The 15,215-nt window shown below is 50.2% G+C and overlaps 1 protein-coding gene across 10 annotated transcripts in view; it reads left to right on the top strand.

Annotated features, from left to right (window-relative positions):
• MAP2K5 (mitogen-activated protein kinase kinase 5) overlaps positions 1–12,756 on the top strand; it is a 264,267-nt gene extending 251,511 nt beyond the window's left edge. For 9 of the 10 annotated variants that reach the window (XM_045395630.3, XM_065548107.2, XM_045395631.3 and 6 more), the window contains one exon: positions 12,289–12,756. In XM_045395630.3, coding sequence (XP_045251565.2) covers positions 12,289–12,393 — 105 coding nt within the window. In that variant the 3' untranslated portion in view covers positions 12,394–12,756. The remainder of the gene's footprint in view (positions 1–12,288) is intronic. The other variant, XM_045395632.3, reaches the window with a different exon arrangement.
• Positions 12,757–15,215: the final 2,459 nt, after the last annotated feature.

Below are 15,215 nucleotides of genomic sequence, written 5' to 3' on the forward strand. Positions count from 1 at the left end.
CCACTGAACTGAGTGAGGGTCAGATAACTCTGGAACATCACAGCTGAAAATAGTAAAAAAAAAAAAAAAAAAGATACTTCATTTAAGGTTATTTACCCAAAGTTTTGATGTCCAGTGTCTTTAGCAATTTTTTCCTCTTTATTGTTTGTTGATTTGATAGCAGCAAAAATTTTCCACTTTGGCTCAGTCTTTGTGTAAATGGTTTGTTTCTCCCTGTTAAGGAACTAGAAAAGCTGTTACTAAGATTTTAAGGGGGTAGCAGCCTTTACTTAATTGACTGCTTCTTGAAATAAGATGAGACAATGGATATGAAGTGCTTTGAAAAGTTAAAACTATGATCCTAGGACTCTGAAACCTCTGACGCCCCTGCGGGGGGTGATGTTTTGTCAGCACTCATTGGCACCTTGCCAGCCACCGCCATTATCACTTCTCCACTTATCTCACACCCCCTTTCTGCTGTTGAGTTGTCACTCTCAGCATTTTCAAATGTTGGCTTCATATCATTCATACGGTAGGCCCTTATTCTTTTTCAATTTTGACTGGATTTGTGGTTACGTGTCTTTTTTCCCTTCTTGATATTTACTTGTTTTCCCTTTACCAATTTTGATCATCTTCATGACATCTTTCTATTTAATTCCTTCATATTCTTTATTATTTGCCATCTTATTATTTCTTTAGACATACTTTTTGTTCTTTTTATAATGTATTAAACACTTAGCTCATAAATTTTCAATATTTTTTCCTAACATATGCCTATAAAGCTATGAAGTTGCCTGCTGATATTGCTTTAGCTGCATTCAACAAGTATTTACATGCAGTGTTTTCATTGTCATTCAATTCTAAGTAATTTTCAATTTCAATTAGGATTTTTTTACACCAGATTATTTAGAAGTATTTTTTATCTCCAAATAGTGAAAGATGTTTTGTTATCTTGTGGTTATTATCTAATTTTAATCCACTGTGGCCAGAGAGCATGCTATGTATAACATCAGATCTTTGTTATTTGTTTAGACTCCCTTAGAACATGGTCATTTGGTTTGTCCCCCCAGTGTTCTCTCTGCTTGAAAAGAGTATATGTTCTTGGCCGGGCGTGGCGGCTGACGCCTATAAGCCCAGCACTTTGGGAGGCTGAGGTGGGCAGATCACAAGATCAGGAGATCAAGACCATCCTGGCTAACACGGTGAAACCCCATCTCTGCTAAAAAAGTACAAAAAATTAGCCGGGCGTGGTGGTGGGCACCTGTAGTCCCAGCTAACCAGGAGGCTGAGCCAGGAGAATGGTGTGAACCCGGGAGGCAGAGCTTGCAGTGAGCCAAGATCACGCCACTGAACTCCAGCCTGGGTAACAGAGTGAGACTCCATCTCAGAAAAAAATAAAAGAGTATATATTCTCTAATTGTTGAATGCAATGTCCTATGGATGTACTTTAGATCAACTTTATTGTGTTTCTCAAATATTTTGTGACTGTACTGATTTCCTACCTGCATTATATCTATCAATTTCTAGGAGAGGTATGCTACAATCTCCCACTACTACTGTGGCTTTGTCTGTTTCTCCTTGCATTCCTGTCCATTTTTGCTTTATATGTTTTAAGGCAGTAATGTTAAGTTGCATATGTCAAAATATTGTGTCTTCATTTCAAAGTATGTCTTTTGTCTTTATGAGGTGATTCTATCTGTAATATATTTTCCTTCAAATTTTATTTTTGGTTGTTATTAATAGAGCTATGCCATCTTCTTTTGGTTAGTATTTGCTATGTTTGATTATCCTTTACTTCTGTGTTCTTTTACATGAATCTCTGCATTTCATTGTTGATGTTTTAAATTTTAACTAAGGCTCTATTAATTGATTAATCATGTATATTTATTGTTTGTTAATATACTTGAGGTTTTTTTTCCCTACAGTCCTATTTTGTACTTTCTGTCTACTTTTTTGATTTCTTTTTTCTTCTTTGTCCGTTCTATTGGAGTGAGGTTTCTTTTTTTTTTTTTTTTTTTTGAGACAGAGTCTTGCTCTGTCGCCCAGGCTGGAGTGCAGTGGCCGGATCTCAGCTCACTGCAAGCTCTGCCTCCCGGGTTCACACCATTCTCCTGCCTCAGCCTCCCGAGTAGCTGGGACTACAGGCACCCGCCACCTTGCCCGGCTAGTTTTTTTGTATTTTTTTAGTAGAGACGGGGTTTTACCGTGTTAGCTAGGATGGTCTCGATCTCCTGACCTCGTGATCCACCCGTCTCGGCCTCCCAAAGTGCTAGGATTACAGGCTTGAGCCACCACGCCTGGCCGGAGTGAAGTTTCCTTAGGCCATTCTTGCATTAATACAAAGAAACACCTGAGACCGAGTAACCTGAAAAGCAGTTTAGTTGGCTCACAGTTCTGCAGGCTGTACAGGAAGCATGGCTCCAGGCATCTGTTCAGCTTCTGATAAGGCCTCAGGAAGTTGACAGTCATGGCAGAAGGCAAGGGGGGAGCTGGCACATCACATGGCAAAAACATGGGCAAGAGAGACAGTGGGTAGTGGGGAGGTGCCACACACTTTTAAAGGACCAGATCTCGTGAGAACTCATTCCATTCTTGAGAACCCCACTCCCCGATCCAGTCACCTCTCACCAGACCCCATCCCCAACACTGGGGATTACATTTCAACATGAGATTTGAGTGAGGTCAAATATCCAAACTATTTAATATATCCGGTTTTTTCCTTCACATTTAGTTTTACGTTGGTTTGGAAATCATATTCTGTTTCTGGCCTCTAATTGCTTATCCCTAAGTTAGCTTCAATTGTATATAATGAAAAACAAATAGCAGCTTAAACAAGATAGGAGGGTGTTTCTTACTCATGTAAAAGCAGACAGGAAGTAGGGTGCCTAGCCTGATCTGGCAGCTCCTTAAAGGACATTCAAGCTCCAGCCAGCAGGATAGGAGGAAAGGGTGTAGAAATGCTTGCCCCTTCTTTTAAGAACAGAATTTCTAGGAACTGGTACACAGTGTATCTGTTCACATGGCGTTGGCCAAAACTGAGCCCCAAGGAGGCTGGGAGTGCTGCTGTTCTGCTAGGTGACAGTGTCTCCTGCTAAAATCAGAACTCTTACCACAGTGAAGAAAGAGAGAATGGATACCAGCGGCAACTAGCAGTCCTTACCACAGCCCCTTTCCCCCCAGACTTCGGGGTTTTAGAGTTTCTCATCACTCCCTTCTTACACGTTATCACAGTCCAGAATTTCATTTCCCCTTGTTTTTAGATCTTCAAAATCATTACTGCGGTTGTGGCTTTATATCGTTACTGCTTGTTCACATTTATCCACATGCTTGCCAGTTATTCCTCATTGTGATTGCATTCCTTCGGAGGTTTCTTTTCCTTTCTGAAGTACATCAAGAGTTCTGTCAGTATGGTCTGTGAGTGGTAAAACAGTCTGAGTTTTTGTTCTAGGACTGGCTTCCCTTTGCCCTAACTCTTAAGTGTTAGTTTAATCGGGTTTAAAAGCTTAGGTGGATAATTTCTCCCGAGTACCTTGGAGATACTCTGTTGTCCTCTAACTTCTTCTGTTGGTGGTAAGAATCTACTGACTGCCAAATTGCTACCCTTTCTAGGCAATATGTGTTTCTCTTTGGCGCTTTCATTTTCACTATAGTTTTTCTAGGTATAGATTTTATATTTATTTTACTTGGAAATCACTGTGGTTTTTTTAATCTGAGAATTCACATCTTTCATTGTTTTTGTTTGTTTGTTTGTTTTTGTTTTTGTTTTTTTTTTTTTTTTTTTGAGACAGAGTCTCGCGCTATGGCCCAGGTTAGAGTGCAGTGGCATAATGTCGGCTCACTGCAACCTCTGCCTCCCAGGTTCAAGCAGTTCTCCTGCCTCAGCCTCTGGAGTAGCTAGGATTACAGGCCACCACACCTGGCTAATTTTTGTATTTTTAGTACAGACGGGGTTTCACCATATTGGGCAAGCTGGTCTCGAACTCCTGACCTCAGGTGATCCACCCACCTCTGCCTCCCAAAGTGCTGGGATTACAAGCATGAGCCACCATGCCCGGCCTAAAATGTTTTCTTACTCAAGAGGTAAGGAAAGGAGAGGACAAGGGAGAATCTATCCTTCTAAGCATTGTGTCTTTAAACCTGCATCACCACACAGCCATCACCCCCAGAGACAAACCTTGAGCATCTAGACACTTGTCACTGGCCCCATATTCAAGGCGTGGACATGCTGCAGACTCCGCCTTTCAGGGGAGTCCTTAGTATCATCTGGAGCAGGATGCCCACTCTCCTCTGGCATCCTCCCTCCTGATTCCTCTGGGCATCTGCATGGCCCAAAACTGCCGGAGGCAGCCAGCATGTCCCCCACTGTACAGCCTGCCCAGTCCTTTCCGAGGCCCCTCCCAGAGCAGCCACCACAGCCCCCTTTAAACAGGCCAGTGGCATCATCCTGCCATTCACAAGGATCAGCTTCCTCAGACAAACTCATGAGTGGCAGCACCCCAAGTGTCTACTCACCTCACCATGGCTCACTGGAGTCGTCCTGTGCCCCACCCAACACTGTGCGACACTGGTCCTGCAGCTGCTCTGTAAGGACAGGCCCTAGAATGACTCACGGATACCTCTGGAAACATTTTGTTCTCCCAGTGGGCCATTTCTGGTGTGTTACTCTGTGTAGGAACACAGATCTGCTCAGATGAAAAGTGGAGAGCTTCTTGACCCCCTTAGATGCCTGTGTACTGTCCAGGATGGCTAGAGGTATGCAATTTGCTGCTAATAATGGAATATTTGGGGGGAAACATCTATTTCTGTAGCAATTATGAAGAATAAACTCAGGAAAGTTGATTGAAGTGACATGTCACAGCTGCACACCACTTCCCAGGTCTTAAAAGGAAATGAAAGGCTGGCAAGGAACCCGCACCCCCAACCATGGAAAAGCTTTAGAAATCAGAGGCCGAGAAAGCATGTTCTCAGAACAAATGCCTTGTGTGGAAAGCTCTGCATTCATGGCATTTGCCCAGGTATGCTCGCTGGGTGGACAGGAAGACTTCACATCTTCGGTGCAAGCACCTCCTCTCACCACTGTGCCCCCAAGTGCAGGACCTGCGCTCTGTGTGGAGGAATAACCATCACGTGCCCAGAGTGTATCTGTGAAGCACTGCCTCAGGGTCAGGTGATTTCATTTGGTCCTTGGAACCCACTCCGGGAGGAAGAGAGAGCAGGTGGTATTCGGTGTGGGTAAGGAAGCTGCAGACAGCTGCCTAGTGTTCAAAACCAGCTGACAGATGAGACCCAGAAATGATGGAGATAAAGTATCAGTTTTACTTCTATACAAATCTGGATTGGAGGATGTATTTACAAGTGTGGCCCCGGTGGCCTCGGTAAGCAGAGGTGAACAACTGCAGGCCTCCTGCAGGCTTAGAGCCTGCCTGGAGGCACGGCATGAGATGGCAGGCCAGCCGGACCCACCCGGTGGGCCCACCCGCCCGGTGTTGCCACTCCCTCCCTGGGGACAGGGTTCAGGAGTGTTACAACAGCAGCAGTCCTTCCACATAGAATGAAGCCAGGGGAAGGGAGGCCCCCTCCACTCTTTAGTATTACCTCTTTTATAGGCGAGGCCTTAGTGGGATGGCGAGGGGAGAGCTGACCGACTCTTAGCCAGGAGCCCTTGCAGTCACCCCACACAGGGTGCGGGGCGGTGGGGAGATTGTTATTGTGATGCTTTGGCTTCCTCTTGTGGAGTCACTTATCAGGGACCCTCCTTCCCTGACCACTCCTGTTGATTAGCCTGGCCATGCCCAGCCTGGAAGGAAGAGTTGGCCCCAGGGATAGTTATGATTTATTATCACATGTAATTAATATGATCAGGCTGCCAACTGTCCTGCCACTTGTCAGCAATTCAGCAGACATTGGAAATCTGTACATCCTTCCATAAATTATTTAACTTCTCTAATCTGAAGTTCTCTGTGGGGTAAGTAGAGATCAGACTGGTAGCTTTAAAACTTTAACAGTGGAACATGTTTTATTATGTAAAATTAATGCAAGACTTCAAAATTAATGTAGAAGTGGGGGTTTTTTAGCATGAATGTATTAGTATCCATTGTAGACACTTCTTTTTAAAGTCATCCATGGGACTTCTCTTAAAGGACGCAAATTCTGAGAGCCAGGGTCACAGGGGCTAGTGGCAATCTCATATCTACACTCAGCTTATTTCTGTATATTGTCTCGGTAGCGCAGTGTTAAGGAAATCCGCAGTCACCCAGTTGCCTTCCCAACTTAGGCATCCGTCAAACCAATGTAGATGCTTAAGAGAGGAATAGCAGAAACGTTTTATTTTACAGTGAGTCACTGACAGCAATGACCAACTGTTCATGTGAATTGCTTATGGTAAATATATCGGTCAGACAAATGGTAGTCAAAACTTTTGGGAACTGACAGCATTAGAAACTCAGAGCCATGGACCACACTGCATCCCCCACCCCGATGTACGTAATGGGGCTCAGTGTACCTGGGCTCTGGTGCACTCACACAGCTTTACACATGCATGCGTGTGTCCTGAGTGGACATCTTTTTTCGAATGACCAGTATGCCACAGCAGCCCTCCTAGCCCATGCTTGCCGTGTAAGAGGCTGAATAATATGCACAGATCTAAGCGGACTCTGCGAGCTGCAGAAAGTAACACCACAGTATGAGGTAACAGTATTCAGTGTAACTCTTTGACCATAGTTGAGTGTATGTTATTTTTTTAAATCAGTTTTTAAAACTGTAGCTAAAAAAATTCTTAACAGAATTTGAAATAGCTGCAGAGCCCCCAAAACACATCACACCCTGTGGCTCCGCTGGACTGAGATCCCATCTAGTCCTAACACTCCGTTAGTGTGAGAAGGGACAGAAGGGTTACCACAGCCAAGCAGGCTGGAATCCTACAGGGAGATGCATAGAACCTTCAAGCAAGGTTCACAGGTCCAGCAAGGAAAGACAAAGGGATGGGCAGTGGGTTGGCATTTGGAGGTCCCTTCAGCCTCTCAGATCACCATTTACAGGGCAGTCACCTGACCACAGGGCTGCCCTGTCCAATGGCAGTTTGTTGGACTCTTTACTAGGCCAGGCTTACTGCTTCAACAGGTTCATGGGTCCTTGGCCTCCTATCCCATGCAGCATCCTTGGCGGGAGAGGAGGTGCTTGGTGCTCACCCTGAAGGAGAAGTCCTGTGGTCCAGAGAGCCACCAAATGTCTAGAGCAGCCACAGCTTATGGAGGCATCTCCCCAGAGAGACACCACCAGTAGGCAGGCAGTGTGGTGTCTTCCATGGTAGAAGAGTGTCCTGGGTTTAAACTCGAACTCTGCTACTTTCTCCATGACCTTGCCCCATATCATCAAGTTTTCCTAGAGCTGTAGTTTCCTTTATAAAATGGGGGTGCCAGGAGGATTCAAGAGAGCTGTGTGCAGATGTAAGGCATTCAGCCAGTGCCTGTACACAGCAAGTGCTCAGTGAGTAGATGTATACGTACAGAATATATAAGTCACCTTTTCATGAGGGCCTACCACATGCAGGCATTGCACCAGGCCCTGCAGCCACACCAGCAAGTTAATAAATTCTTCAAATGCATGATATTCTCTAAAAAGTTACAGAAAGAGACAAAAGTATGGGGACCCCAAATAGGTACATTCCTATTTCGGAAGAAGCTCAAAGCCCAACTAAGGGCAGACAGAGAGGTGTCACTAAATGAGCACTGGACTGGAAGTCCAGCCCCACAAGCCTCAGGCAGCACTCACACACTACGGCAGGCTCGGAGCCTCCATTCTTGTCCACACGACCAGCACACCACGCCCTGCCCCCCTGCCTCCACGTGGGAAGGGCCCGGGAGTGTCCTGCTGTCAGTCTCTCAGGAAGGCATCTCACCACAGGGGATTAGAGACGTTAGTACAGAGGCAAAGAGTCAAACTAGTGACACACTGACTAATGCCCAGGTGGAAGAGGGAGTGGTGAGCAACCACAATTCATCTTCATGACTGTGATGTTTTCACCAATGTCCCTCATTGTGCTTCTCAGCCCCTTTGGTGAGGGTGTCTGCCCAGATGATGCCAGCACCTCCCCGACTCTCCCCCGTGTCCCACTTTTGGAGTCATCGTGCCTCTGGCAGCCCTATTCTTTTCCCTTCATTGTGTCTCCATCTTTTGTGGCAAAGTCTGTGGACCATAATAACTTCAACCCTCGTCAGTTTAATTGTTGCAATTGGCCCTGAGAGAATCCAGGGAATGAGAGTGGCTCTCACTGCCTGGTGATGAGGCAGCAAGATCTTTCAGCCTTTCCAGCCTGGCACTGCCAGGCTCCACAGACATGACTGTGCAGAAATGGTGCTAACATGCTTTCTGCGTGAAGGACAGAGGTGTAGATGCCTGGGGCGGTCACCGTGGGTGGAAGATGCTCTTGACAAGCGTGTGTATTGATGCCTGTGCTTCCATTGTTCCTTGTAGCCTGATGGGACTGCAAGAGCTTGCCTGCACTTGAATTCCTCTGCCTGGGAGGGATGTACGTTTCACCCAAGCCCAGAGGAGGGACCAGCCGCAGGGTGGTCTGCAAGAAGCTTCTCTGCAAGAAGCTTCGAGGTTGGCTCTCTGATTGCAGGCACAGGAGAGCAAGGCATTTGGAGTCAGGAGACCCGTGTTCTGGTTCTAGCCCAACTGCCTAGTCGGTTGCCCTTGGGCAATTTCTACACACTGAGTGTCAGTTTAGTCTTTGGCGCAATGGAGATACGTAGCTGTGTGTGGGCCACAGTGAGCGTGGGAACCAGTGGGCACATCAGGACAAACCTTTGTCAGGTGCCCAGCACGCAGCACTCCTTGTCCAAGTCAGTCTGTTGCAGGGTGGTGTAAAGCATCACGGATACAATGTGTCTCATCAGTAATACGAAGGAGGTGGGGTCGCCTCCCAGCTGGATTTGGTATTATTTGGTCTGCTATCTCCATCCATCTCTAGGAGTCTGGCCTTGCCAGGATGCCTGGAGCATCTGGCTGTGTGGAACTCGGGCACCTCTGGGTGGCCAAGTGAGTTTTGTGCTTCCTCCCAAATTCTCCATCAGATTTTGTTTGCTTGCTAAACTCATGAGGAATGCCTGCATTGTGCATGTCACAGGGTTAAGGGCATCAGTTACAGTCTAGGAGGAAGGAGAGAACCACACCAGCCAGGGTCCCAGGGGAGCCAGGCCAGCCCCGAGAATACTCCAGAATAGAAACCAGGAGACACGAGCTCAGTGCCAGCTCCTAACCCCCCTCTTCCCTCCCTGGGCCTCAGTGTCCTCTCCTCTAAAATGGGGGTCATGGTGTATTTTCCCTGAATCCCATGCAGGGCTGATGGGAGGAGGGGGAGCCATTGACTCTCCCAGTATGTCCAAGGGACAGTGCTGATAGAGGTCAAGACCTGGGATGGTCTAGGCTTGCAGCCTGCAGCCCTGGTGGTACCTCTGGCTAGGCAGGCTTGAGTCGCCAAGGTAAAAACAAGATGGGGGGAATTGCAATCTGAATACTGATTCTCCCTCCTCTATCCAGGAAGAGCCCAGGGCAGTGGGTTTGGGTTACAGACTTGTGGTTCAGTCCCACGCCTGGGAGCTCAGGCAGGTCAGCTGTGACCCTGCAGCCTCCATCAGTAAAGTGGAGGCGATTGTGCCCACCTATGTGAGTTAACACTTCTTTGGCTGCAAATAACGGAAACCAGCCCCAGCCTGTGAGGTGCCTCACAGGATCCTGTGACCGTGTGGACCCTGCAGGCAGAGTCGCTGCCAGGCTCTGGGTATAATGACCCCAGGGTCTCTAGCGCCGTCAGGACCCCCTCCTGCCTGCCTCTGGACAGCATCTCCTGCTCTTGGGCCTGCACACTGGCTTTTTCTGTGTGTCCAGTCAAATTGTGGTGAACGGCTGCCAGCAGCTACCAGGTCCACAGGCCACAGCCTAGGACGCTGGGTCCCCTCCATGTGTCTGCCCCCTGTGATTCTCTCTCTCAGGCAACCACCCTAAACCAATCAACAGTGGCTGGGGACAAAACCATTGGGTCCAGGTCGCTTCCCTTGCAGGTGGGGTAAAGTGTCAGAGATACCGTGTGCCTCAGCAGCAGCAGGAGACGAGGTCACCTCCCAGCCGAGGAGGGCAGGAGAGGCTGGCGTCTCCACCAGAGCCGAGGATGGGGCAGCCGAGCAGCCCTCTCCCCTCGCCTACTGGGGCACTTGGGCAAACTGCCTCCCCGCAGTGCGGCCATCCGCCCTTCTGTAACGTGGAGGAATGCCTCCACGCCCCCTCCTGCTGTTCCGCTCTGCTTGTTCCAGAACAGATGATAACAGAGATGGAGCATATGGGCCCCAAAGTCACCCGGCATTCTGGGAAAGTGACACTGTGTTACCCGGGGCTTGGGGGAGGGGCCTGTCACTCGTGAGCACAGCTTCTCCCTTTGTTCTTTAGAAGGGCACGAGGTCACCCCTCCCGAGCCTCCTGAGAGGAAGTGTGCATGCTTGGACTTTGGGAAGGATTTCCTCTGTCTAGGCAGCAATTTGGGAAAGCAGCCATGGGGTGGGCATATATATGGGGAGGAGAACATGTGGAAGCCAAAATCCAGTCCTTCCTGGGCCTCTCCTGCCTCAGGCCCCAGGCCAAGCCTCTGCCACCCACAGGGCCACACCCAGCCTGGCCTCCATGGCCCCTGCGCCCTTAGGGGTCCCGCAGATGTGTCAGGAGCCTCCAAGAGTGCTATGAGCAGATTATGGGAAGTGCCCAGCTGGGCTCCAGGCCTAGCTCCACCCCAGCCTCAGCAGGTCCCTGCCTGGGGTTGGGTGCTTTGGCACCTTCGAAGCCAAGTTTCCTCCTCCTCACAGCTCTGACTGCTCTGTGTGCCTCTGAGCTAGACTCACACAGGGTGTCCCCAGGGCAGGTTTCCCAACCTCGATTGGGAAGGTTGGGGGCAGGCACTGCATCAGCCTAGGGTGAGGCGGCCTGGGCATTCTTCTCCTGTCCCCCACAGGTCTGACCTGTGGTCCAGAGGGGCCATGCCATCCCCTGCTCTACTGAGACCTGGTCCTTGACAGCCCCTGCAGACACTGAGGTTGGGACAGCCAGGGTCCACATCCCTCCTGGCTTTGTGATGAGCTCATGGCAAGGCTGTGTGGCTCTTTAAGCAGCCTCTCCAGGGCTGCAGTCAAGGCTGGGGTGTGTTGGGAAAGCAGCCCTGAAAGCCCAGCCCACCCGGTGCAGGCGGAGGACAGGCCCAAGAGGGGCTGAGAAAGCTGGAGGGAGAAGAGCTGGAGGGATCGAGGAAGCGGCCGCTAGACGGGGAGGGAGAAGAGCTAGGGGGAGACACAGGGTGCCCTCATCTTCCCAATTCTCTCTCCTCACTATGGCTCCCCGAGTCTCACCATGCAAGCTGCACAGTTTTGGGCGGGAGAGGAAGCCACCAGTTGTAAGTTCCTAGGCAAGAAGCCGCTTGGTGAAGAGGAGGAAAGAGAAGGCTTTTCACTTTTCCTTTCACCTCTGACTTGTGGCCTGGCGACCCTGGGGTTGTCCCTGCTTTTTTCTGACCTTCCCTGGGAATTCCCAGGAGGCCCTAAGATTGTGGATGTAAATCTTTGTGCTTCAGGACAGCAGAGAAGAGAACTGGCTAAATAGAACCTGGCCTGCCTGTGTGATAAGAGGGTTAGAACCAGAGGCAGGCCACAGGGCAACAGGGCCGGCCCCTCCAGAGTCCAGCCCCCACTGGAACTTCTCACCAGGAACCCAGTGATCCTGTGCACAGCCCAGCACATTCCTCCCCATCCCCCCTTCCCCTGACATGTTTGCCTTCCCTCCAATTACAGGTAGTGACTTCTTTATAGGAGAGCTGTAGACAAAGGAGAAAGCTAAAAGGGATTGACATAGCCTCTGACGAGATGATTCTTTGGTCTCTGGGCAGCAACTGAACCGGAAAGCTGGCAACAGTGCCAGGCCTTGGCCGACAGGCCATGCGAGTGATGCTGGGCAGAGGAAGGGCCAGGCAGAGTGTGCAGTGAAGATAGGCCCTCCCTGTTAAGCACCTTCCAGGCTAGTGCAAGCCTCAGGAAGAGGTGGCAGAGTCTGAGATGTGCCAGCCAGCACTCCAGACGGTTGGTACTGACTAGTATGTCACTGCCCGTCCCTGGGCCTCAGTTATCTAGGCCATGAAATGGAGCTGATAGCCTCCCTCGTTACCTCACAGGGTTACTGGGGAAAGATCAGATCCAGGCTGAGGGCCCTGGAAAGTGCAATGAGCACTGGAGTCCGAGGACTGCCTGTCACAGCCTCCTCTCTTTCCTGCAGGGCCACCCGTTCATCGTGCAGTTCAATGACGGAAACGCCGCTGTGGTGTCCATGTGGGTGTGCCGGGCGCTGGAGGAGAGGCGGAGCCAGCAGGGGCCCCCGTGAGGCCGCCGCAGGGCGCTGAAAGCCCCGGACCAGTCACCAAGAACAACCCACCTGTCGCCCCTCTCCGTACGCTGCCTGCGCCAGAAGAGCTTTGCTGGGCCCTGGCTTCCCTGCCTTCGCCTTCACCCCTGCCAGCAGGTGGCCTTGCCTGGGGAGCCCCACGTGTGGCCCGCCCCACCAGGCCATCCCCATATCTTCTGGTCTGAAGGCGCTGACGCTGGCAAGGGAAGTAAAGGGTGGGGCGTCGAGAATGGAGGCTCCTAGGGTCCCTACCCACTTCTGTTTTCCTAACGTTTTTCTCTGTAAAGGGTCAGGCCCATCAGCATCACTGATGGGAATAAAAGTATTACTGCTTTGTGACAACCTCTGCCATAAGAGTTGTGTTGTCCAGTGGGTCTGTCACCCCCCAGGGTCATAGCAGAGACATCTAGCCATGGAAGGTTGACACTCCCTCCATAGGGTGCCGCATTGCTAGGGAGCCGCTGCCAGCTGGGCTTCCATCTCATGGGTGGGATTGCTGCTATTACAAAGGGTGAGTTTGGGGCCAGGCACAAAGGCTGTCGCCTGTAACCCCAGCACATTGGGAGGTCGAGGCAGGAGGACTGCTTCAGCCCAGGAGTTCAAGACCAGCCTGAGCCAACATAGTGAGACCCTGTCTCTACCAAAACTTAAAAAATTAGCAGGGTGTGGTGGTGCATGCCTGTGGCCCCAGCTACTTGAGAGGCTGAGGTGGGAGGATCCCTTGAGCTCAGGAGATCAAGGCTAAATGAGCTGTGATGGCACCACTGCACTCCAGACTGGGTGACAGTGAGACCCTGTCTCAAAAATAAATAAAAATAGCGACCAGGGAGTCAATTATTTTGATAGGGGTTTTATATGTTACTAGCAGCTAGTATTATGCCAACTAATGTAGGCCTTTGCATTTGGTGCCTGGAGCACACTTCCCCCGTGCATCCACATGGCTCACCTCTACACCCTTCAGGTCTCGGCTCAAATGGCATCTCAGTGAAACCTACCTAACCACTCTAAAATCGCAACCCTCCTACACCTGCCCTGGGCCAGCATGTGCCCCTCACTTGCACCATTTTCCTCTACTGCATTCAGAACTGTGTGACACATCACTAATTTTACTTATTTTCTCTTCTGTCTCCTTCTTCCCCTGCCCTCCATTAGAATGCGGTCTCCAGAAGGGCAGAGATTCTGGTCTTTTTCACACTGTATCCCCAGTACAAAGAACAGGGCCTTGGCTGTGCACAATAAATGTGTGTGGGTCAAATGGCCAAAATGGTGGAGCTGTGACTTCCAGTCCATGCGCAGTCCAGTGCCCCATGGAAGGGCACCCTATGTGAGGCATCACATGCTTCCCAGGGCAGAGTCAGCTCATCATCTTCTTAGCAACGCTTTTCAAGGCACAGGCCCCCAGCTTTCTCTGAGCACCTGCCATTTCCCTGGGGTTAGGAAGGTCGCAGAATTGGATGGGGCCCCTGGCGGGAAGACCCTGGCCCAGTACTCAGGGCAGGGAGAACTGCAGGCAGCGTGCATGATGGACTTTCAGGAAGAGGCCCTCAGAGAATGGAGAAAGCTCAGTGGCTCCCACACGGGGCTGACTACCCTGGAATGTGAATCAGCCGCCACCCAGACTAACGCGCATCCTCATTTTGAGAAGATCCATCCAGCAAGCCTGTCAGCCCCAAATCCCAAGTCAAAGGCAGTAGGAAAAGTGAGCAGGTACCTTGCTGGGCAGTGTGCTTAGGGCTTACTGTATCAACTCGTTTAATCCCCACCATGATCCCAGGAGGGAGGTAGTGATACAATTATTCTGCCTATTTTACAGATGAAGAAACTGAAACAGAGAGACCAGGTGACCTACCCAAGGTCACCCAACAAGTAGCAAAGCACTGTCGGGATCCAGAGCCCCACTCTTAGCCACGGCTCTGATAGTCAACTCCACACACACAGCACACATACGTGCACACATGAACACACACACACATGCCCTGTCCTGTAACACAGAGGCTCCCAAACCGTGGTTTGCCGAGATAATGTTGGTACCTTTGGGAAGGTACAGGTGCAGAGCTCCCCAGGGATACAGGTGCGGAGCGCCACAGCACTGAGAAACACTGCTCCAGACCCATGCTTTGGCCTGGAGGCCAACTTTCAGGATGATCTTGAACAAAGCACGTCTCCTGTCTAAGTCTGTTTCCTCATCTGTCAGTGCAGGGGTTGATCTCACTGTGTCCTGGAGCTCCTACAGCCCTGATGTCCCAGAGCAGAGTTCTCACCATTTGGGTTCATCCTGTGAACATTCTTGCCCCCAAATTGCATTACCTACATACATGCACGCACAGAATTTTGTTCACAACTTCAGGGTTTGTGGAGACCCTGGAGCCCTCTCACTCATGACCGCCTGTCAGGGGCCCCTGCTTTGGGGCAGCCCCCAACTATAAATTCCCCTCTGGCTTGAAGCCAAGAAGATGGGCAGCTGAGTGACCCCTGAGGGGTTCTCCTGCTAAGACTCCTCTGGCCGGAGGCAGGTCCCTCTTTGGCCTGTTGAAGTGATTCCTCCAGTCACCCTTGGGGGCCAGAGACGAAGTTGCCCCTGCCCTCAGAGGTCGCGGGAGGGCTAAGACCTAGAACACTGCAGTGCTGGAGACTGGCCTAGGCAGCACGAGCCCTTCCCCTGCTGGAAAGCCACCCCAGCCCGCCCTCACCCCATCCATGTGGCTAATTCCTATTCTTCCTTTCAGGCCCGTCTCAAACGGCACCTCTTTGCTGCCTTTTTTTTTTTTTTTTTTTTTTTGAGATGGAGTTTTGCTCTTGTT

This window comes from Macaca fascicularis, chromosome 7 (genome assembly GCF_037993035.2).
Source record: "Macaca fascicularis isolate 582-1 chromosome 7, T2T-MFA8v1.1".
Lineage (NCBI taxonomy): Eukaryota > Metazoa > Chordata > Mammalia > Primates > Cercopithecidae > Macaca > Macaca fascicularis.